Source organism: Neltuma alba, unplaced genomic scaffold, assembly GCF_004799145.2.
Source record: "Neltuma alba isolate B1F8T4 unplaced genomic scaffold, ASM479914v2 tig00013331_pilon, whole genome shotgun sequence".
Lineage (NCBI taxonomy): Eukaryota > Viridiplantae > Streptophyta > Magnoliopsida > Fabales > Fabaceae > Neltuma > Neltuma alba.
In genome coordinates this window covers 17,516-43,863 of record NW_021637605.1, presented here as the reverse complement: position 1 = coordinate 43,863, position 26,348 = coordinate 17,516, and the positions used below count along the sequence as shown (strand labels likewise).

Genomic DNA, 26,348 nt, shown 5'->3' with positions numbered 1-26,348 from the left:
TGAAAGAAAAATTCTCAAATATTCAAATTATTACCCAAATTTCACTACTATAAAAATGTCCATTTTCATCCCTTATTTTCATCTGACATTGAAAACAGAGGAAAAAAGGGTGATATATTCATCTGGTTAAGCCAAGCAGAGGAATATATGGCTCCATACTTGCCTGTTGGGCCTTAACAGACGAGTATGGGCCCATATACTTGTTTGGTCACAAGACAAATATGGGCCTTGTTTTAGGGCCCAGCTTCCCCCCGGGCTCTCATAACTCATTCCCTCTAGCTCCTTCTCCCCCCCAATTTTCGCAGGCAGCACCTTCAGCTTTATCCTTACCTCAAGTTCTCCCAACCTTCAGCTTCCCCCACTCCCATTTGGCAAACCCCACCCTACTGCCAGCCCCCACATTCCCCCTACCGTCAGCTCCGCCTTCCTATTCATTCGTTGCTACCTTTAGCTTGCTCCCCTACCTTCAACTTCCCCTTCCTTCGGTGCTAGCTGCCTCCCCAAGCTCCCCCACTTCCACCCCCCCAAAAACGGCGGCCTTCAGCTCCCCCATCCCCCAAACACCATTTCGCAACCCACCTCCTCCCCTCGACGGCCTTCAGCTCCCCCCTCCCCCACACCATTTCGCAACCCACCCCTACCCCAACGCTCTTCAGCTCCCCCTGGGCTAGCCCCCCCAGTGGCTAGCTCCCCCTTAACCATTAATTTCGCAGAGACCCCCCCAACGGCCTTCAGCTTCCAACAAGGCTAATTTTGTGCTTTGTCCTTTCATTTTCTAGCTTGCACCCCAAATTTCAAGCTTAAGGTCAACACTCTCCCCTCCCCCATTTCACATTTTCTTCCACTCTTTCTCCTTCTTTGCTCACATTTTGTTCCTTTTCTGTTCCCAGATCAGCTCACCGTATGTGGCTAGTCTACAACTCCTCCTTCAATTTCATTTTTCCCTTCATAGGTAAGCTAGATATCTTTTCTAGGTTGAAGGATTAATTGATGGTATATATTGCTTGTGTTGTTGTAGTTGAACTAGTTAGAATTAGGAGGTTTGTGATTGTATTGCAATTTAGATGTTTGATGAAATGCCTCTATGTATAACCAATGGAATGGAATTGAGTTTTGAGATTTTATGTTATTTGGGTTTTTTTAAAAAAATTATTATAGCCATGAATTATGAAGAAGGAGTGGTTTTAAAGATTTTATTGTTAAAGTTTAGGTGTTTGATGAAATGGCTATGTGCATGAATTATATGGATTTAAGCTAGAACCAATTAATAATGATTACATTAAATAAATTGGTGAGTTTAAATAGGAAAAAAACATGCTTCATTTATTGTAAAAAAAATTTTGGATGATAAATTTTATTTGTTAAAAATGAATAAAAATTTGATTATGGTGTCATACAAAATTTCAAGATCAAGGCACCAAGTTGTTCATCTTTAGATAAATTGTGCAAACATGATCAATGTTATTAATACATAAAATAAATGTTTATGTTAAAATACTAACTATGTAATTAATAAAATTTATTTCTTTGTTTATAAAATGTTTAATATTATTTAGAATTACTTATATATTGACAGAATGGATCATAGTTGGATGAGTGCTTTTAGAACAAGTAAAGAGTATGAGAATGGGATAGAAGAATTTATTGAATTTACTAAAAGGAATGCTTATGACAAAAGTGGAAAGCATTTTTGCCCTTGTGTTAATTGTTTGAACGGGAGACGATTGACTATTGATGGTATAAGGAATCACTTATTTTGTGAGGAGATAAACCTTCGATATACAAGATGGATATGGTACGGTGAAAGAGGAACAATGCCGTTGGTTGAAGAAGAGGAATTATGGATGGATTGAATGATAGAATGGGTGATATGATTCATGATGCTGGAATGGGGTTCTTTGCACGATCAAATATAAATGACATCTTGCAAAGCGATGCAGAAATAGCTTTATATCCTGGGTGTTCTACGTATACACGGTTGACAGCTGTATTAAAGTTATTTAATTTGAAGGCAACTAATGGGTGGATGGATAAAAGTTTTATGGAGTTACTTCAATTACTAGGTGATATGCTTCTAGCTGATAATGTTTTTCCAAATAGTGTGTATGAGGCAAAGAAAATCTTGTCTTAGATGGGTATGGGATATGAAAAGATACACGCTTGTCCTAATGATTGTATATTATATAGAGAAGAGCATGCTGATCTTATTGAGTATCCAAAATGCCGATCTTCACGATATAAAGCGAAGAAGAACATAGGTAGTGATGGCGATGGTAATGAGACAAGTAAAAGGCAACATTTGAAGATACTATGATATTTTCCAATAATATCATGATTCAAACATTTGTTTGCTAATGCAACAAAGACAAAAAAGCTAACATGGCATTTTGATGAGAAAATATCAGATGAAAAACATCTTAGGTACCCTGTCGATTCTCCTCAATGAAAGAAAATAGACGAAATGTATCCATAATTTGGTAATGAGCTAAGAAACCTTCGTTTTAGGCTTTGTACAGAAGAAATTAATCCTTATGGTACTTTCAATAGCACACATAGTGCATGGCCAGTTTTGTTGGTGATTTACAACTTAATTCTCTAGTTATGCATGAAGCGCAAGTATATGACGTTGTCTATGATGATTTCGGGACCAAAACAGCTGGGAAACAATATCGACCTTTACTTGGCACCTTTGATTAAAGACTTGAAGAAATTATGGGAGAAATGTGTGGATGTGTTTGATGCACATAAGCAAGAGTCCTTTTTAAGCTTCATGCAATGATCTTCATGACGATAAATGACTTTCCTGCCTATGAAAACTTGTTAGGATACAGTATAAAGAGACATAAAGTGTGTCCTATATGTGAAGCGAACACACACTACCACCAACTTAAGCATGGAAGGAAAATGGTTTATTTTGGTCACATGAGGTTTCTTGATCGGTTCCACCCATACCGTATATTGAAAAAGATTTTTAACAGCTCACCAGAATATAGAATGGCTTCGAAGCTATTAATTGGAGAGGAGGTTTATCGTAAGATAGAAAGAATTCATGTCGTCTTTGGTAAGAATAAGAGGATTATAGGTGATCAAAAGAACATTTGGAAAAAAAGGGTCCATTTTCTTTGATCTCCCATAGTGGTGTAATCTTAATGTTAGACACATTCTCGATGTGATGCATGTGGAGAAAAACATTTGTGATAGCCTTATTGGTACTCTTTTGCACATACTAGGAAAAACTAAGGATAAAATCAATGTGAGACTAGACTTGGATGAAATGGGAATAAGAGAACGGTTACATCCACAACTAAAAGAGGGTGGTAAGAGGGCTTATTTGGAGCCAGCAACACACACATGATCTAAAGCAGAGAAAACAAGCTTGTGCTGATGTTTGCATAACATCAAGGTGTCACAAGGTTATTCTTTTAATGTGAAAAGGCTTGTCTCGATGGATGATTTAAAGTTAGTTGGAATGAAATCTCATGATTACCATGTATTGATGCAGCAACTATTACCAGTGGCTATTCAAGGTATTATGAAAGATGATGTGAGAAACATAATAACTGGACTGTGTATTTTTTTCAATTCTATATGCAGCAAATTCATTGACACAGAAAAATTAGATGAATTGGAAAACAAAACTTGAGGGCTCAAAGTGAAGAGCATTGGCTATGAACAACTATTCCAAGCACACTTATACATTTTAAATAATATGAAAGAAGTTCAATCGTACTTAGATAACCATAAGAAGAGTTTAAAGGACAAATATCCAAAGAAAAGCAATAAACAGATAGCTAATGAGTGTAATAAGACATTTATTGTGTGGTTCAAGGAAAAGGTTTAGAGGGCAACAAATGTTTCTGACACAATAAAATGGTTAGCTTGGAGGCCTCGATTCGATGTCAGCACTTGGAGTGAATATGATATAAATGGGTATTCCTTTTACACAAAAAACTTAAGATGAGAAAAGTACTATACAGAACAGTGGGATAATGGTAGTAACTGAAGCGATGCATTTCTCTAACACCAAAGATAAAAACCCTTAATTGGCATCCATGACCTATTATAGTGTAATTGAAGAGATATGGGACGTAAGTTACATCAACTTCAAGGTTCCTATCTTCAAGTGTAAGTGGGTCAGCAATAATGGTGTTCAAATAGATCAGAAATTTGGATTTACCTTAATTGATCTTCATAGGGTTAGTTATACAGATGAGCCAGTTATTTTAGCCAACCAAGCAAAAAAAGTACTTTATGTCATAGATCCTGCAAATACCAAATTGTCAATTATGCTTCAAGATAAAAAACAAAAGGACAGTGATCCAATTTTGAACATTGATGAGACACCACCTTTCATTGTAAATCCACCTACAACGAATAAAGTAGAATTGGTAGATGATGACGAATATGTTGTTAGAGATGGTCATTGTGAAGGAATATGTAAAAATGCATAATATAAGACCCTAACAAAAAAATTATGCACTATAATAGAATTTTGTGTTTACCTTTGTTAATTTTTTCATTGATTTCATTACAGTTGACTCACCTGTTTTATTCTAGTTTACTAACAAGACATGGAGGATGATGATAGAAACATGGATGATTCTGGTAAAGATCAAGTGAACGATAAACCTATTAGAAAAAGGGGTAGAGGCACCACAAGAATGCTAGAGCTAGCAGTACTTCATGGGCAAATTCAGAGGAAGCATGTGGACTTTGATGATGATATGAATCCATTTGGTCCAGAGGCAGATAGGTTCATAAGTTACGTAGGCCTTCTAGGCCAAAGCAAAGTGAACATTCTGTATTCTAACTCGAAAGAAGTACCACCTAAAACAAAGGATGTGATTTGGCAAGATATGTTGGTATGTAACTTTTTAATCTTTATACTTTCAAATAATAATTCTTGCTATTAAATACTCTAATTTCATTCATTATGTATGAACTTTGTAGCAAACCTATAATATCCCTCCCACTACTAAGATGAAAAAGTGTTGGCTAGACCAAGTACGCGAGCGATGGAAAGATTTTAAGACAATTCTCACTCATACTTACATTCAAGGGGCTAAAAAGGATGAAAACCCATGTGATATTTACTCATTTCTTGACGAAGACATTTGGAGAAAATTTGTGACGTCACGACTAGATCCTGGATTTCAGGTAAACTTCTACTCAGTGGATATGTCCATATAAACTAGTTTTATTGCACTGAACTAACTTCATTTTTACTTGTTTTCTATACAAATTAAGTGATAAAAATAAAGACAAACAATCTAAAAAGTTATACCAGCATTACATGTCTCGTGGGGTTTATAGAAAAGCACAACAAGAGATCATGGAAGCTTATTTGAAAAGAATGCAAAAGCTACAAAGTTAGATCCTAGCATTGTTGTTCAAACCCCCTCCTCCTTCTCGACATAGAACGTGGGAGCATGCAAGGATGAAGAAAGGTGAATATATCAATCAGACTCTTGCTGACATTGCTGGAAAAATTGTAAGTATTTAAATTAAAACAATTAAATTAAAATAGTGTTCACATTCTTTTGAAATTGTAGTTATTATCATTTATTACTTGTACGTTATAGAATACATTTGAGGAGCAAAACAATCAAGGTTCTTTTACTCCAAGTAGAAAGATAGACATCCTAGCAGCTACAATTGGGAAGTTAGACCATCCTAATAGAGTGAGAGGGTTATCAAAGACAGTTGGTTTAACCCAATTCTTTGGTTCCAGTTCACAAAGCTCTATAGAAAGAAGTGTCCCAAGTATTGACTTGATGGACAAACTTTCAGAACAAGTTCGCTAAGAGATTATGACAAGTGATGAGGTTTGTCAATTCTTCAAAAATGAGCTTATGTCTGAGATTCGGGAGGAAATATGATCTTTGGTCTCAAGTATGCAAATTAGGCTATTTCAACAACGAGAATGTACACCTCAGGTATAAAATTAATCACAACTTAATTAATTTGTTTTGAATTTTGCCAACATTATTTCCATTTAATTCCATTCTTTTATTTGGACCATGCACTCAGAATTTTCCAGCCTATGGAAGCACAAAAGGAAGCTTCAATCCACAAGTACTATCAGCTTTGTTTGACCCTAGTCTCACACCAAATGATGGAGAACCTTGTGTTCTTTATTTAGATGACCCAAATATGTGTGCTATTGCCAATGCCATTAAATACACACAAGGGTCTAAAATTCATCATCAAAAAATTCCAGTGAACTCGATCAAGGTGATGGTTACGGCTGTTCAAGAGGAGGAGGCAGATGTAGACGTGCCATTCCCTAGTAACGAGGTTGGCAAGCTAAGCCAAGCCAAATGATATTTCATTTTATGGCTTAAAAAACTCATTGACGTCATATCTCCCATGGTACAAAACACACTACCATTTTCTGATTTCTCTTTTATATACTACTTATGTTACTTATCTTTATTGTATCTTTCTATTAGGATGTTGAAGATGCTACTAAATTTTTTTGTTTGGCACAACTGTATGACATTTACGAATCAGTTAACAAAGTCAATATACAAATGCCTATTGGGATTGTGGGAGAGCAAATGACATATTATTTTGGATTGGACCAGAAGGATCTCAAGGACTTTCTATCCCTGGATCAGCTAGACATTGCATGGATTCAACTAGCAATAATGTAATTCTATTTTATAATTTATATTTTCTAATTACTCATTTTTAACTTATATGTGTGAACTAATTTTTGCTTCATATCAAATTGACGATGATAGTTACTTTCACAACTTGTGTGCTTCTACAGGAAAGTGACACTTGTATGGATTCATGCATCTAGCCACTTTGCAACCTTTGAAGAATATCATTGATAGGCGGATGAGATACATGGATAATACCATTACAGACACTGACTTGCCTTGTTATTGTGCTCCAATCATTGAAAAGTAAGCAACTTATATCTATATTTGTATATTTATATATTTAATTTTTTTATGAATCTTTACTAGTTTCCTTTCTTTTTATATTTCAGTGGATATTGGTCGTTGTGCATTTCTTGTCCCAGAGATAATGTCATTTACTGGTTTGATTCAGTGGGGCGTCCCTAAGTAGTGAAATGAAATGTGTCTTCACCATGTAAGTTTTGTCATCATATATTTAGTTTTCCTACTTCATTAAGTTGTTCTAATGTCTAATCATTTTTGTTTCATCATAGGTCTTTAAAGACATATTATATACGAGGTGGGAATCGTGAGGGAAAAAATGGTAAGACTGTTTGGCACAAACCAAAAGTAAGTGTTTTCATTTTCAATTCTTTAATGTCATTAACTATATATACATATATTCATCTTTCCTACTCATTTTGATTTTATAGTGTCATCTACAACTAGGAAGTACAAAGTACAGATATTATATTATCTGTTTCATGTACGAAATTATTGACTCTGAATATATTAAAAATTTTGAGATGGTAATAATCAGTTTAATTATGATTAGTTGCTTTTTCCTATTGAATTGTTGTTGTTTTTTAAATTTAGAATCTTGATGAATTCAATCTTCTTATTACTTACAGACTTTTAATGATGAAAATTGCTACACTGATGAAGAGATTGATGCTATTCGAGATCATTTGGTAGGATAACTTCAAGAGTTCTATTCTCAAAATGATACATGAGATTAAAAAGGTTAGATGGTACTGAAGTTTATTGTATCATGCATGTGTAGGGTTATTTTGATTGTTAAAACACATGATTAGAATGTTATTAGGATTATGGATTCTTTTTGTATGGAATGGATCTGACTTTGCTAGATTACTATTGTTTTGGTTGAATTCAACTTGTACTCTATTTTGGTTCCATCTTCTAGGGTTTTCTATAAAGAAAATGAGCAATTTCACATGCAGAAAACATTTTTTTTCTTGAGATATTCATCTGTTTAGTATAAACAGGTGAATTCAGGGTTATCTGTAAAGAAAATGGGCAATCTTGCATGCAAAAAACGTTTTTTTTCTTGAGATATTCATCTGTTCAATATAAACAAATGAATATAAGGTATCATATTCGTCTATTCTTCAACAAACGAATATGATTTCATATATTCGTCTGTTCATACTGAACAGACAAATATGATACCCTATATTCGTTTGTTAGTAACAGACGTATATCTAACCTCTATCTACGTCTCCTTTGTTCACGTCTCCTTTTAAACAGACAAAAAAGAGCCTCCAGAACATACGAAAATGACTTTTTTTTAGTAGTGTTTAGTCTCATCATCCTATTCTACCATGCACATCAAAATATCTACAAGTATAATTGCATTATTGTTGATTAAATTCTGCTTGAGTGCTTCAGGATTTATATAATGCATGACATAAGCCACAACTAGTTACTCGATATTATTTTTAATATTTACCTTATTTTGCTCTTGGTATCAAAGCAGTGTGGAACTAGTAGTGATGAAAAATAACAATATGTCTGATATCGCTTTGATACCTAGAGCAAAATATGACAAATATTGAAAGTAATCTTTTGAATCACTAATTATGACTCAAGTCATTATACATTATATATCTATACCATACAAGTGGACAAGGATGATATACCTATAATTGTGCATAAAGCAAACATATATACAAATACAAGAGCATGTTAATCACATGCTTTAATGTAATGTTATAAATTGAAAATTTTATGACCAATAAGCCCAGAGATTTAACACTACGTGTGAAGAAGGACCATGTAATTATCTTGGTCATCTTATAAGTTATTGGGTTAAAGGATCATTATGTTACATCTTAAAAATAGTGGCTGGGATTTATATATTCCTTGCATATCTTAAGATTAATTTTCTATTAATATTATTTGGTTTAGATTTAAAATGAAATTAAAGTATATTGAGATAAGAATTGATGTAATTCATTTTCTAATAAAACCATCTCCAATAAAAAAAATACTTGTGTTTATTAAAAAAAAAGTGAGGTGAATTAGGTGTTTTTAAAATTTTTGTCAAAACCCTTTTCTAATGGCATGAAAGCTCTTCTTATAAATAGAAAAATTATGGGTTTTATTCTACTTGTAATATCTAATTATTATTGCTTACATATTTAATTAAAATTTTTTTACCATCTAAAACAATAAAAGAGTGGAAAAATGGAGCAATAAAATAAAAGAGCTTTAAAATAAGATGAATGAGAGTTTAAGAAAGAAGGACATAAAAAATTTGTAGGACTACTAATTGAGCCTAGTCACTTAGCTTATGTTTAGTCCTCAAATAAATCCAGTTAAATGCAAGAAACATAAATCTATACATTTTTTTTCTTTACAACTAAACGTGTTTAAATTGAAGGGTCAATGTGATCTTTTCACATTTATGACAAATTATAATTAGATCTAAAAAAATTAATTATATTTTTTCAAATTCGCCCAACTTATATTATAATTATATTTTTTTTATATTTTATTCTTTTGGTTCTAAATATAAGACATTTTATAGTGTACAAAATAGATTTTATATTTAGGACCAGAGAGAGTAGTTGTGACTTATAAATTTCCTTTTAAAATTATTGAAACGTTATTATCAAACATGAAAATGAATGAAAAATTTTATATTAAATTTTGGTTCTATAAATATAAAAATTTGGTCCAACTAAAACTTATATTGATCCTCATTGTTCATGCCTTAGGAACTATATATATAGCATGCTAATTGCTAAATGATGTGTGTGATTCATGTATTACATTTATCTACACACACATACACGTAGAATAACAATTTATATAAAATATAAAAATTATAACGAGTTATACTATTCATTAATTATAAATAAATAGTGTTGTTCATTTAACAAATCCCAGTCAAATATATTTTATGCTAAAGAAGTAAAAATATGATCGTAGTACCAATAGCAAACACAGAAATCTTAATTTGATATATGATGGAAGAGCTTAAAACAAAATTTAAAAGATCAAATTAGAAAAAAAATAATTTTCTTAAAAATATTTTTATTCTTCTATTTACAAGGCACCTTTAACATATTTCACCAAAACCAAGAGAAACATTAAATTTTATTAATTTGGTTAACTTTTTAACTTTACTCTCATTCAATTTATCCAATCATAAATAAAACATAAAATTGTGTATTTATATAAAAAATTAATAATTTATATATTGTTTCATTCTTTGTACCTTGTAAAGGAAATCAGAAGAGAAGCAGTTAAAAAGAAGAAATAATTGTAAATTTGCAATGTGAAAAAGTGGTGGCGCGTGGAGAATGAGTGAGCGTGGGAGTCGTGCGGCGTAAAAACGAGAGCCAAAGAAGGTAATCACACATGGGAAATGCCCCCACAATTCCACTAACCGAAAACACCTCACATGCCCTCTCTCCCATCTCTTTCTTTCCTACCCGCCAAGCAAACATTGCATTAGCCCCTGACACGTCAACATTTTCTGTACACGTCACCCCCTCAAGTGGGCCCCCTCAACCCCCAAACGCGATGCCGTTTCCGGGTTAGACTCCACTCTTTTTTTTTTTTTTTTCCTTTGCTGCACATAGATATGAAACAATTTTATTCAAAGTACTAACAGACACTAAATATAAACATTCTTTCATTAGAGACCTGAACTTTTGAGTCTTATTGTGAGAAACTAGCTCATTCCATTAAACCTAATACTTGCTCAGGTCTCTATGTGGGCCCGCCAAATTCTATCCGGATCTTCTAAATTGCGGGCTGGGGCCCAACAACGATGTTTTCTTTCCACTCCTAGGGAGCAAATTCTTGTGCTTTTAATATAAGGTCACAATTGAAGTCATGTGAAAAAAAGTATAGAAAACGATAAAAATGCAAATATAACATCACAAACTTTTTTTTAGTCTAAGTAAAAATAAAATTTTTTAAGATAGCCTAAAAATGTCATGGCTATTAAGTCAATCAATGTTGAGCGTTTAGTAGAAATGTAGACCAAGAAAATAATGTAAAAATATATATGAAATTTTCAAAATGATGCAAGAATATTATAACCATTGAAAAATTCATATATATATTTGGTTATTTTTGTATCATTTTGAAAACTACATATGATTTTTGTATTATTTTGAAAATTTTATATATATTTTTGTACCATTTTCTTAGTTGATAACTTGATATGTTTGTTAAAATGATCAATATTAGTTAACTTAACTGTTATGAAATTTTTAAACCATTTTAAAAATTTTATGTGTACTTTTATATTAAAAAAAAGTTTACAATGTTTGCTGCTTCTAGCAAAATATTTGATGATGATATTTGCATCTTAAGAAAATAACTGAGTCCCTTATAAGGGACTCTGGCCAAAAAAAAAATCCTTATAAGGGACTCAAATATCGTTTTTCTTTGTTGAAATAATTTGGTTTTTTTTTTTTTTTTTCCGGAAGAGTGGTTTTAAAGAGATAACCGAGTCTTTAGAAATATAAAAATGAATTTCACCATTTTTTCATCTTCAATTGAGAGAATTTATATAACATGAACATGCATTTGATCTGAACGTAAGATATTTGGTTACTTAAAAGAGTTCGAAGCCTAAATTCTCATGTACCCTTCATTCACTCATATCACCTCTTAAAATTATCCATTGATTAACCATCACATAAATAAATAGAGTGCTGTAAATCACATTTCATTATCTATGAACATATCATATGTAAGATATTTTATTATGTTAAGACATAAATTTGTTATGAAATTTTTTACTTAAGAGTGCTATATACCCGCAAGTTGTTTTGAGGTTCAATGTTGATTTAGAAGTTTAAAGACATTGTAATTTTGTCGTTTACTGTTAAAAAAAACTAACATTAATTGTTAGAATATTGACATTGGCAATTAATATTTTTAACATTCCGACGCTTTTATATTTTTGGGACACTATTGAACCCAAACAAACGGTCGGGTTGCTTAACACTATTAAGTGAAAATTTTTATGATAAATTTGTACTTTAATTCTATTCTATTTAAGTTAAAAATTTAAAACTTGAGTTCTTTTAAAAATGGTTTAAATTATTTATTTACTTTTTGACAAAAAAAAAAAGCTGGAAAAGTTTCTCATTTACAAGTTCAAAACTTTGACATCTTTGGTTAAATTTTACCTACAATAAGATGCATTCTTGGTTCTGCAATGATATTTGATTAGCACAATAAAATAATCTAACACAATCATCATTACAACATATTACAATAAACCACTTCATTTATACTACTTCCGGTTCTAAATATAAGAGTTAGTTGACTAATTTGAGTAGATGAAGAAAATAAGTTAAATTAGTTATTTGTAATAAATAAGTGTTGTCTTTCTTAAAATATCCTTACTAATCAAATTTATTAGTTAGAACTACCATTATTAGCAGGACTATCTTGAGAAAAAATAGATAAATATGAGAGACAAAGTGAATTGATGTCTTATATTTAGGACCAAAAAAAAGTTAAACGAGATCTTATATTAAGGATGGGATAATATTACATAATAAAGTTATGTAATTTGAATTCAGACTTGCATGAATCAATGTATATGCATTTATATAATCTATGAATCAGCATTTAAACAATTACCTTCCATTTTCATCTTTGATATCAGTTCACAATTATTTTCATTGTTTAGATAAAACATAAATTTTCATTTCATGATTCCTTGATGATGGTAAACCAAACAAATGTTTAATAATCATAACTCTATTACATTACGTTTCTTGACACATACAATTTCTGGTTCTTATTATAAGATCCCTTTTATAAGAATTTTTTTTATCCTTAATACAAGTCATTTGAACAATTCCTTAATCCTTCTTTATCAATTTTGCTCATACAACTACTATTTAAATATATCTTTTTGTTTCTCCCTCTCTTTTTTACACAGTCTCATTAATAAGAGGTAAAGTTAAAATTTTTTATTCATTTAAGACAGACTTAGTGGGTTACTTCTTGTCCTTAGTGTGAATTAGTTGAAAGTTTTCTCTTTATAACAAGTGGAGTATTTCATTGTGTTGACTGTGATTTTACTCTGGCGAAAAATAAAAGGCTGATTTTTTGAACCAAACGGTACTCTTCTTCTTGGATTGAAGTAAGGGATGGTACAAAGAATATATTCAGTTACTCACTAACTAACACGGATCAACCCGCATCTTCCTGTTCAGCTAGTAATCTACTTTGGAAAAAGGAATTGAAACAGTAAATATTTCAATTTCAATTCACGTATTTATATGATTGAAGACACTATCAAACCACAATTGAAATCTATGACTCTTCCATTTCAAAAGTTGATCTCCACATCGAAATCCACTTCCCCTCTCACTCCCTTACCAAACTCCACGCGCCGCCCTCCTCTCCTCCATCGCTGCCGTCACCGTCACATCTCTCTCCTTCTTCTCTTTTTATCCCTGCTCCTCCTCCTCCTCTTCTTCTTCTTCTTTGTGTCTACGTAGTTTCTTTTTTCCATCGAAGAAGAGGGTGAGGATTGAGGGGTATTCTGTCTATGTGTCTCTAGAAGAAGATATGGGCGGAGTTACTTCGTCAATTGCCGCCAAGTTCGCCTTCTTTCCGCCTAACCCTCCTTCTTACACCGTGATCGCTGACAGTGAAGTTGACGGTCGATTATCTATTCCTGAGGTTCCCAGGAAGGACAACGTTGACGTGCTTAAGCTTCGAACTCGTCGAGGCAATGAAATCGTGGCTGTTTATGTCAAGCATCGCAAGCCGACTGGTACTATGCTTTACTCGCATGGGAATGCCGCTGATTTGGGTCAGATGTTCGAGCTCTTTGTCGAATTGAGCAATAGGCTTCGTCTTAATGTGATGGGGTACTTCTCTTTGATGTTGAGTTTTAAGCTCGCTTTCTCTGTCTCAATATCTGACTACCTGTTAGTTTTTTCTCTAGATTGGAAGAACTAGGATAATATTTCTTGGGTGATTCGTGGATAGATGCTTCTGAAAAAACGAAGTAGCTTGATTGCTTCGTGTTGAAATTTCTCTCTTTAATGATGTCTTGAATATCATACTGTGCTCGAACGGCCTTGGAAAAGCGTACATCCCGTAATTACGCTTGGATTTATCGGTTTCTCCACTTTATTTTTTGGATGACGGGTTCCTCCAGCTTGTAACGGAAGTATTATGTGGCTTGAGTTCGAAATAACGTGTTTGATTTCTCTGCTAATGAAAGAAGTAGGATGAAGGTTTCTAGGATCCTCAGATAAATAATAAACTGGGGCAATATTGTGAAAGATTGAAGTATTTACTGTCTCCGTGTTGCTGGTACAGATAATTACAGAAGCTATGAACTGTGTGAAAGTCAAGGATTACCTCGTCTACTTGAACTTGGGTCTGACATTGGAAGTTCAGTTGCCTTCTTATGAACAGATCGTGGAATCTTACTTGCTAGGAGCGTTGGGCTGCTTCTGTTTAGATAGTGTAACTGTTGGTATTGGTAGATCATTTTGGTTTCCCTTCGCATGAAGTTTGGGCTGTTGGATTAAATGAATATGCAAGGAAAGAGTCCAGCTGGTGCTTCTTTGATTTGCTTATATTTTGCTATGTTATTAACTTCTTGTTTAGATATTTTTTGCTGTTAAGGTTAGTAGTTGATGGGTTTATAGGTGCTCTCATTACATGAAATTAACTAGTTGAACATCCTATATTGTTATATGGTATGGAAGATCGAGGTTGTTCATTAATTGTCAAGTGTATATGTCATTATATTTCTATTATGTTTCACTAAATCTGAAAACAAAGAAATGGATAAATTTGTAAAGGAGATGGGACAAATTTGGGCTATGGTTACTAGAGGAGAGACGAAGTTGACAAAAATGACCATTTTAGTGGCGTGCTATTTTAGCAATATCATGGATAGTTTTGTGTGTGTTTTCATGTTTTAATAGAACATCCTTGCAAGCATTTCTAGTATCAATTTGGTTTATGGGATTTAATTTTTTTAGCCCCATAAACCGACAGGTCAGATTTAAGCAATTGCTTTCAACGGCATTTTAAAGAAGTTCTTTTGAATGGCCAAACCAATCTGCTGAAGAGATGGCTTTTTAGGACTAATTTGATGTGTCAAGCAAAATTTTCCCTTGACAGGCTACTTTGTCATATTAAAATAATCAGTGCATGCCCTTGAAAGCCTGGTTAATTTAGAGCCAATAACAAATTGATATACAATATGTCATTAAGGATAAGTTTGTGCTTTGTTTGTTTCAACAGAACCCCTTTTTCCTAATCGTTGATCTTGATGGAATCCCCTTTTTTCGTGTAGACTGTATATGTATGTTGAAGTGGCCATTTGAATTTAGTACTTGAACAAGTAAGAAGATTACTCTTGGGGGTATACTTCAATTCAACCACACACGTTTTCTTTTCTGATGTGACAAATTCAGTGGTCTATCTTGCATGTTAACAGAAAAAAGTGGTTCTGTTTCAAGGCAGGACTGTGAACAGATGGATTATTTTAACGAAAACAATAAAATTTTAACCTCAAAAATATCTTTCTATGTTGAAAATGCATAATCTGTGACAATTTATCATTGTATGCAATGCATGATAATAATTACTGCTGTGATCCTCTACATCAAACCATTTAACTATGCTTAAACTTGTATATCAAACCTCAGAAAATGATAGGAAAAATTTATGGGTTACTACTTCGTATCCCAACTGAGCATGCAACTTCACATGCAGTCATGATTAATAAGTGATTCTGGGTGCCCTAGATACTGCAGGCGCTAAGCCTTCAGGGGTATTATTTACTAATCTTTTATTGGATGACAGTAGTAATTTACTTACCAAGTACCCAAAGCCCCCTCCCTTTCCCTCCTGCGTTTATCCAAACAGGGCCTGAATGCATGTATCATGAGTATATCGACTTTGATCTGTATATTTGTGACATTGCATACTCTTGTCTGTGATATCAATTGTAGGGAGCAACTTTAAAGCTTGCAAATTTTATTCTTGTTTTGCTCATTTTCCATCCTCTTTAAGTCATTTTATTTAGATTTGGAGGACCTAGTTTAATGCTCCAAAATATGTATTTGTCTACAATTTCTTTAAATAATAACATTGGGAAGCTTAAATTAGACTAACCTCTTAAAGTTTTGCTGGATTTCTCATGATACCCCTTTTGCTTTAAAAACTAGAATAAACTTCCAAGTCATGTTTTGTCAGTAAAGTTAACTCTCTGTACAATATACATTTTTGCCAAAAATAAAATTACTCGAATGTTTTTACTATCATATTAAGGATAAAATCATAGTCCCCTGTTAGAGCTTAACAGCAATTTTTCTGTCTTTATGATCATATTAAAAATAAAATCACAGTCCCGTTATGCAAAAAGTAAACATTTCTCAACAAAAAATACATTGGAGGGCAGTTTTCTGCAAAATATGACAAAATGTCAGGAGTACCAAAGGTAACTTGTCTAACAAAAGGGGCATTAAGGGTAACCAAACTTCAGAGGTTGGTTAATTTACTTGGTTGGAAAAGATGTTCTCATGTGGCATCCTTGTATTTTAAATGAGAAATACATTTGGCGATTTATTTTCAAAGGCCATTTTTTAGATGTATCATATATTCTGAAGCACCATATAATCACTAGTGCCAATTTTTCCTTCCCTTTAGAGTATTTACTATTCTTCCTATTGCTATTTCTGCAGTTACGATTACTCTGGCTATGGACAGTCAACAGGAAAGGTAGGTTCCATTCGGTGCCTTTAAAATATACTCCGTATATTAGATCTTTAGACAGAATTATTATCAGTGTTCTTCATGACTATTTAATTTACTTTGTTTGAAATTAAACTCTTTTTGCATGTTCTCTCATAAGCCGATTTGTTATGAGTTATAACAGTTTTCTATTCATCCTTTGTTTTTTACATTATTATTTTATCATTTTCTTCCTCATTGTGTCTTCCTTTGATTGGTAAATCCATAACGAAAGCCAAGATGTTAATAATTTAGCAGTTAGGATTCTTATTGGGATCTTAAGATTCTAGTAATTGTGGATTTGATTCGATTAATTTTCACATTAAATATGGTTTCCTCTCCCCACTAGGGCTATTCCAGTAATAAGTTTGTATCTATTGAGCTGAAAAAAGAGTATCATCTATGGTTGCTATTATTTAGAGATTATATACTAAAATTTCAATCTTTGGAGATTAATTGTCTTTGGCGGTAATATATATGATTCGTTTTCTTGTTTGTCTCTTGTTCCTATTCCCCTGTATTTCTATCTTCATAATGTGTCTTCACTACTCACAGCCCAGTCTGCTGAAGGCTTATTGTTTCTACCAACTTGAGATTCCCTATTTTCTCAATTATTAAGTCATCATCGTGCAATCTTTGGTTTTGCCGAAATGCGGAAACCTAGAAATTTGGCTTGGAAGTTTTTTAAAACCTTAAAAGTGCCTCTGGGGCTAACTGGCCAAGGAAAGCCTGACAGTATAAATAGCCATTTACGTATTGTTGACCTGCCTTGGATTGATTCTTTACTCTTAATTTTAAGCTGTGGACAATACCACCACATCCTTGCATTCGGTCAAGAAAGTCATTTGCAGAATGATTCTTTTGCAAAATACATTGTTTAATGTCTATTTGGTATGTTAAGCATTATGTCAGAGCTGTCAGTAACCAAACAAGTGTTGCTGACATTTGCTTTTATACTTTTGTCTTAAAATGAAAGGGACAAAATGCATACTTATGTGCTTTAACCCCCTTTATATGATGAGCCTTCATAATTTGAGGGTCATCTCATTTGTGGATATTATCTTAGTAATCACGAAAACTTTTTTGGCATCTGCAGTGGCTAAGCTGCTTTAATAGAAACTTCTTTTTCTTCACCATTGACATTTCTTTGGGTTCATAATTAACTCCTTTGGTGGGGGAACAATCTGTGGAAGCTGGATGATAGATCTTTGGTTCTACCCGGTTGTTGCTTTACCATATCTTGATTAAAGGAATATTGTACTGTCTGACTATTGTATTTTCTGTTTATTTTGCAACGACAACAAGAAGCTTGTTTACATTCTTACCTGTAAGTTAACAGCTATCCTTTCTGTTGAAACAGCCGACTGAATATAATACATACGCAGATATTGATGCTGCTTATAAATGCTTAAAAGAGAAATATGGTGTGAAAGATGAACAGTTGATATTGTATGGTCAATCTGTTGGGAGTGGTCCCACAGTTGATCTTGCTTCACGGTTACCCGGGCTGAGGGGTGTTGTCTTGCACAGTCCAATTTTGTCTGGGCTGAGGGTACTGTATCCTGTAAAACGAACGTACTGGTTCGATATTTACAAGGTAGACTATTCACGTTGAATATGTTCCAGTCTGTTTTATTCCTAAGATGGGGACTCATGCAATTTGTTTTTCCATTCAGAATATTGACAAAATTGGCATGGTGAACTGTCCTGTTTTGGTTATACATGTAAGTAGCCCTCTCATCCTTTTGCGTGGCAAATAAGTTTTGGTGTTTCTTCTAGATCAACGATTTTTACGTAGCAGTTATCCTTTCCGTTGTCAACTAATTGAAACACTAGATTCCATGCCTTATTAATGTTTAAAGGAAGTTCTGAACTACAGTCATAGCAGAGCATGCTTAATTGTCCATCGGGTTAGGATGCTGTCCTGAATTTGTTCTTCCAATAATACCATTTGCTGGCTTCTTCCCCATATTCTTTTCTCTTCATTTTCCGTGCATATCCTTTTTCTCTCGAGGCTTTGTTATAATTATAAACTAGTGAAGATAACAGTCTTTTGTTTTTATGTTCAGGGGACAACAGATGAAGTTGTGGATTGTTCCCATGGGAAGCAGCTTTGGGAGCTTTGCAAGGAAAAGTATGAACCCTTATGGGTAAGTGGTGGGGGACATTGTAATCTAGAGCTTTACCCGGAATTCATTAAACATCTAAAGAAATTTGTACAGACAATAAGCAATTCTAAATCAGCCGCAAATGGTTCTCAGAAAGATACAGCAGAAAAAACTGAGAATCAAAGCAAAGCTGCCAAAGATTCTGAAGGTGGAACTTCAGACACAATTGAACTGGCAGTTGATCTTCCAGAAGCTTCTCGAAACAGTTTAGATAGCAGTCTTGAGAAGTCTAAAATATCAAACAAACCAGAAAAATCTCGAATGAGCACTGACCATGTTGATAGGTTTAGGAGGAAAAAAGGCCTAATTTGGTAGTTTCTTATACAAACCATATCCAGAATAAATTATCTACAAGTAATACTTGGCAGGTATTCTAATTCCCCCGTCCTCGAGGAATCATATACCAATTCTAAATGAATATATCGAGTGAGATTTCAATGTTATTTTTCTCCTGCTTTAGGTCCATAATCCTGCTGTATGTATGTTAAATGATTGAGTAATGTGTATCTGTATGTTCTGTAATACCAACGGCTTGATCTAAATGCAATTATCAAGTTCAATTTGTTCTGTAAATTTTAAAATTGTCTCATGTATATTTTCTGGAGGATTGAGTATAAAGAAATAGGTACCCCCGTTAGGTTCTGCGGAGGGGACATAAGAAATCATCTGCTATTCAATTTGACTTGCTAATGTATTGATGAAATCCTTGGTTGATATTAATCTTTCTTACCTAGTGTGCTCCGAAATGTGAGCAATATTATATCTTTTACCGAAGTTTGTTTTCTTATTGAATTAGATATGGGGTTTAATACATCACATGGATTTTAGAGCAAATCATACTATTCAAGGTTTATAGATGGTTTATGTTGGCTATTTATCTTCCATTAGCTTCTATAACCAGTTTAGACAGCTGCCTTGGGAAGTCTTAATAAGACAAACCAGAAAATCTCAAATGAGCACTGACCATGATGTTGGTACTTTTAGGGTAAAAGAAGGCTTCATTTGGTGGTCTCATGTACAAACCTTGTCATAATTTACTTTGTTGTTTACCACGCATTCAATCTACAATCTATCATTTTTTTTCTCTTTGTAAACATACTGGCTTTTTTCATTCCATGAGGTTTGACAATTAAAAATGTTATAAAGCTTGCCCAATGGAATATTAGAAGCTAAATTTTTGTTTTATGTATGCAAAGTACTTGAATTAATATGCTTGTTAATGGTTTCCGGATTTCTGGCAAAGACGCTGATCTGTTAGCCTAGTAGAGGAAGTATTCAAGATCGGACCACTTCATAAAATGACCGAGGCAGTAATTCAAGGGTTCAGTTGAAATTGGGATTAGCCCAATATTAGACTGGTCATTGTTAAAATAATATTTAAATAAAAATGATCAATTCATAAGTGTATGGAACATTCATGTGTAAATTACACATAATCCAACAAAACAGGGTTATTAAAACATAAATTTGACGGATTACTTCTGTTTTTTTAAACTCAAAATGATGTCATTTCAAGCCTAAAGAGGTTTTTAAAAAAATAAATAAATCTAACCAAGTCAACTTGTTCAAAAGTCTTAATCAAATCAACCAGGGGACTGCTTCACCAGTTCGATTGGTCAGCCTGAATTAAGTTTTATTACCTTGATGGTAGAGTTTCTTAAATCATATTTTAGTGTTGTTAGACTCTTATCATGAGATCCTACTAAACTACCTTCAGTCTTTAATACATGAACTATATAACTAATTTGCATATACTAAGTAAATTAGTGAAGTTAGTTAATTATATGCATTAAAACTACTTTTTAATGAAAACTTTTTAACATGTGCAATCAACGTATGAATTACTTGAAAAAAATAAATAAATATTAAAGAGAAAATAGAATGAGATCTTATGCCAACACAAGAAGTTGTAGTTTGGGTGTAATGAAAGTTACTCCATTTTGGGAGGGAAAAATACTCTCCTGCCGAGAGTTATTCCCAGTCTCTGTGTTTTCTGAATTTACTTGGTTGCTTGATATTTTTCACTGAGAGGTCCATTGTTTTCAGTTTCACCCTTGACTTACAAAGCGGACTACTCATCCATATTATAGTGTGAAAGATAATAGATGCGCTGATATTAACTATTCAATACTACTTCTGGTCCTAATTATAAGAGTTAGTTGACTAATTTAAAAATATTAAGAAAATAAGTTAAATTAATTATTTGTAATAAATATGTATTGTCTTTCTTAAAATATCCTTGCTAATCAGGTGTATTAGCTATAACTACCATTATGAGAAGGACTACCTTGGAAAAAAATGTACAAATATAAGAAACAAAATAGATTTTTAGGATCAAAATAAAAGTCAAACGAAGTCTTATACTACCTCCGGTCCTTAATATAAGACCCCGTTTGACTTTTTGTTTGGTCCTAATTATAAGACCCCAATCCATTTTTTCTCTCATATTTATGTATTTTTTTCCCAAGATAGTCCTTCTAATAATGATAGTTCTAACCAATACACTTAATTAGCAAGGATATTTTAGGAATGACAGCACTTATTTATTACAAATAACTAACTTAACTTACTTCCTTAATCTCCTCAAATAAATCAGTTGGGTCTTATAATTAGGACCGGAGATAGTATTAAGGAGCGGAAGTAGTATAATAGAACTAGAATGTGTCCCTGCGAACACACACACATATATATGAAATTTGTGCATTGTTTTATTGTAATGTCAGTTTCACATATGTGAGCATAAACTAAGATTCTTTAGGATACGAAAATAATATTGTACGAATACTCAAGCATAAATGCGTGGAAAAAACAACCATTCCAATGCTCTTTCGTGTGTTATCGATCAACTTTTATTTCAAAGAAAAATTAATTTTTGAGCCCTTATAATTTTGATTTGGTTATAACTTGATTCTTAAATTTTAACTCGATTATAAATTAACGCTTGAACTTTGACTCGATATAATTTAATCTGTATAGTTTTGACCATTTAGAACTTTATTCCCTAATTAACTTTCACAAAGTATATAATTTAAATTTTTTTTAAATATAGGGACTAAAGTTTGAACTGGTTAAAACTATATGGGTTGAATTACATCAAGTTAAAGTTTAGAAATTGAGTTGCAACCAAATTAAAATAAAAGGAATTGAGTTATACTGATTTAAAATTTAAAAATTGAGTTATAAATGAGTAAAAAATATAGCGATTAAAAGATTAATATTCTGGTGTTATTTGGCAATAACAGTAACATCATTATTTGTCCCCCTCCCACAAGTGCAGTTTCTTCCTTTTTGTTAATTGATTCAAACAAAACACAGTAATATACCAATATCACCTAACAATTGTTGTCTTTTCTCTTGTGTTTCAGCTGATTTTTCGCCATATATATACAACCCTTTCTTTATTATGATCAACTTGGCAAACTATATAATAGAAAGCAACTTTTAGAGACTACAAACAACTGCATTATAACTGTAAACCACCAAAAGAGTGAAGAAAAATTGTTTTGGGTTACCAGCAACATGAGCACCATATCAACATTCCATATCGTTGGGCATTATAATCACCATTACTGCTGCACGTTCAAATTGGGAGTCATAGCAAGTCTAAGCTTTAATGGAGTTGTTCGTATTTTAGTCTCACAAACAATTGAATATATATTTATATGAATTATCGAAGATATTTCCTCCCGTCCACCAGAACTAAAGACAGACGGTTGACTCATTAACTTTGTAAGAAATTAAAACATCGTTCTAATTTTGCCTATATTTAAGAATATTGAGCAATATTATATTAAACTTCAAGTCTTCTCCGAGTAAACTGTAAAAGGGATAATATTTGAAAAAAAATTCATTAATGACCCACCACGTGACTTATATTGGTATCTCGGATCCTAAATATAAGATCTATCTTATAGTGTTTAGGACAGGAGGTAGTAGGTACCAAGAATTTTTTTCCCCTCCAGAAGACACCCCATATTTAGGACCAAAGGGAGTATACCATGCCTGGGAAAGTGCAAATGAGGTTGTATGTTTAAAAAAGGCAAGCCAGTCTCAAACACTCTCAAGGAACACATTAGCATTGAAATAGTACTCCTGCTAAAGTACTGCTTTTGGTCTTTAACATAAAAATTAGTTGACTAATTGAGGAGATTAAAAAAACTTGTTAAGTTAGTTATTTGTAATAACTCTTTAATAATGTTTTTGGTAATATATGTTCCTCTTCTCTGCCAAACAAGAACAAATTAACTTGATTAGCTTTGTATGAAGAAACTTATGATTTAGACACGATTTAAATACTAGAATATAAACAAACACATCGTTCTAGCAAACACTAAAGGATTAAGATTTTAAGCATATCAAGGGCCGACTGGGAACTCTATCTTTCGAGTTGCTGGACAAAGAAATTCAGTCTGAACAAAATTTTAAAAACTAGAGTCACAAGAAGAAGAAGAAGAAGAACCTGGTAGGAGGAATTTTGAAGATAACTATGCTGGCCAAGTCCACCATTCATTGGGAGTGCCTCATAAGATTGGGAGCCATTTTGGTTTTCCATAGTTTTGTGATAATTTAGTGATTGTTTGTTATTCCGGCGAGTCTGTATGTTCTCCGAACTGACTTCATTGAGACTGGCCCATCTTATTAGAAAGCAGACTCCTTTTAATTGGAACCATCAGCAATAGAACATTGTTTCATTAATTTTATAATCATTATTCGCTGCCATTTCTGAGTCCATCTTAAGCACTCCCATTTCATGCACCAATAAGTGATCAGTTATATGGGAAAGGTAATGCTACTACTAGTCAATGAACTACTAAAGATGGATTCATATAATGTTTTCAGGATTCTGGTTTTAATTTGGGTAGTTCATATCTCTTCCTTACAAACAGCAGCTTTTGATTTAGAAATAATCAATACACACAAAACAAAGAGCATTGGACAATGACAAAGTTATCTGGGAATAGGAAGTAGCACATCTTCTTGGTAAACCATCCATATTCTTTGTTATTGCAAAGTGATTGCTTGTCACAATCATGGATTCCTCTAGTTCTATTTATAAGACAAAGAGACAAGGTTTTTTTTTTTTTGGTGTTACTTATTAGTCATTTTATTAAATTCTTAGCATAAATGTACTATTTTGTTTTTTATTTATTATAGTGTACATAGTTATTTTCTTGAGATATGTATATATTAAATATGAGTAAAATTGAAAAGTTACTATACCTTAGTTTAAAGTTTTTTTAGTTTGAATGAAACATGTTAAAAATGTTATGTAAATAAGACTAGAAGAGTATTGAATTTTTAAATCATTCTTATTTCTAACTCAAGACAATGCGGCATATAATGATTGCCCATGTCTAAACATCTTGTAATGAATATGGCTCTTAACTTTTTTTTTTTTGGATAAGGCCCTTAACTCTTGTTAACAGTTAGAGAAGATTGCAATCCTTGCAGTTTAAAAGGTAATGATATTATTTCTGAGTTCACATCCTCTCTACGAATTATATTTATCTCTTCCTGCAAAAATATGAACCCTTGTACCCTTATGAGAGTGGTGGCGGGACAATATAATGTAATCTAGAGCTTTACCCAGAATTCATTGAACATCTTAAGAAATTTGTACGGACAATTAGCAATTCTGAAGTCACTGCAATTAAGGTTCATGCATGGACTTAAAAAAAAAAAAACTTGATGACCATACAAGGGTTCAGAATGAAATCCTTGACAGATTTTTCACCTCGTTTGCGTGTTCCATTTGCCCTCTGTCTTTGACCGGGTCCTTGAAAGCCACCTAGGACGTAACCAAGTGAAACTTCTATTCAACCATATATTTTTACTTCTTTTGAATTCGAAGATCCAAAATCATTATGTGCATGATGCAATATATATGCTAAAGGTTAAAGTATACATTTAGTCCTTTAATTTTATAGAGAATTTCAATTTAGTTCCTTAACTTTGAAAAGTATACTTTTAATTCTTTAATCATAAAATTGTTAATAAAAATAATGATATTAAGATTTTAAATATTAATAAAATATTCTCAAATGTTAACATATTAAGTTTAATTTTCAAAACAATAATGATTGTTATAAAAAATTATCATTTAATCCTAACGATTTTAGAGCTAAAGAACCAAATGTATGCTTTTCAAAGTTAAGGAATCAAATTAAAACCCTGTATAAAATTAAAGGACCAAATATATACTTTAGTCTATCCTAAAACATGCTTCTTTCATCCATCCAAATTGGTTACTAGGCACAAATTACAAGGAACTATCCATGGCCTCATGCTAGATGAAAAAGACAAAATTCTAATTCATTAGCTCATTCAGTGCATCTTCATCATCTAGTTCTTAATATAAAAGTTAAATAACTAAATTGATGAGATTAAGAAAATTAGTTAAAAATATATTATTTGTAACAAAATGTATGCCGACTTTCCTAAACCACATTCTTTAATCATGCATATTGAAAATGTCCTTGGGTGGAAACCTTTGCAATAAATAGGGATATGTTGGAGAAAAATTATAAGTTTAAAAGACAACAAGGATGGAGGTTTTATATTCAGAAGTAAATCCACCCTTTCATCTAGCTTTTATATTAAGGAGCGGAACTAATATATCCTTTTCAGGCTTCATAGTTTAATCCCACCATGAAACCACTCCTTAATCCATTCTCCATGCTCTTTCTTTTGGTTCCTTTGTAGATATCTGTCGGATGATGATCGGTATACAGACTGTTCAAGTAGGTCTTTTAGATGCGGAAGCATACAAAAACTCACTTATCCCTTTTGGGGAGGAGAAAGAGCAAATCATTGTGGTCCTCCTGATTTCCAGCTCACTTACGAAGCCAATATCCCAATATTACAATACCGTCCCTCAAATATCAGCTTCTTCAATTGGACTGGACTTTACAGACTCTTATAGCGGCTAGGGATGATCATTTTGACACTATTTGTACTACTGATTGCAAAAACAACATATTTGATCAAATCAAACGGGCTCAAGGCTGTGCCTCTTTCCAATGCTCTTTGATGCCTCAGCGTGGATTGTATTTTAAGTTATTGCAGAAGTGTCACTATGCTAATATAAGAAGCAAACCTTGGCCAAACTGCAGCTGCTATAATGGATGTGATATAAACTCTCAATCAAAACCTAGTCCATTGCTTCTAATAAGAAAAGAAATAAAGATAATAACCAGAGAAGCACTCTATAAAACCTGGATTAATAAAGAGGATAAACAAATAAATGAATGGCCTAAGAATTTTGGACATGGCCAAGTATATGATAAGTAAAACCTTTGAATCTTATGCAGCAGTGAGAGTTTGACTTTCGTTGGTTAGGAAATTGACCTCAAAGGAAGTGATAAACCATTAAAAATTTTCCAAGGTCAAATTTCCATTCCCTCCCTTGCCATCATAAATCCTTCCTTATAGTTGAATATGTCACTTACTTTCACCCAAACGGAAATTCTTCTCTCTCTCTCTGCCGTTCATTTCTTGGTCA

General features: G+C 32.8%; 1 protein-coding gene across 4 annotated transcripts; it reads left to right on the top strand.

Moving 5' to 3' along the window:
* The first annotated feature begins 13,201 nt into the window (after positions 1-13,201).
* LOC114736361 (alpha/beta hydrolase domain-containing protein 17B) lies at positions 13,202-19,589 on the top strand. Of its 4 annotated transcripts, none has more exons than XM_028924149.1 (5): positions 13,202-13,789; positions 16,631-16,667; positions 18,040-18,276; positions 18,356-18,403; positions 18,759-18,833. In XM_028924149.1, the coding sequence occupies exons 1-5, from the start codon at positions 13,485-13,487 to the stop codon at positions 18,831-18,833; spliced, it is 702 nt and encodes a 233-aa protein (XP_028779982.1). In that variant the 5' UTR covers positions 13,202-13,484. The 4 variants fall into 4 exon arrangements, with proteins under 4 accessions (XP_028779982.1, XP_028779978.1, XP_028779979.1 ...); XM_028924145.1 differs by having other exon boundaries at positions 13,210-13,789; positions 18,749-19,589; XM_028924146.1 differs by having other exon boundaries at positions 13,704-13,789; positions 13,867-16,667; positions 18,065-18,276; positions 18,749-19,589.
* The last annotated feature ends 6,759 nt before the right edge of the window (positions 19,590-26,348 follow it).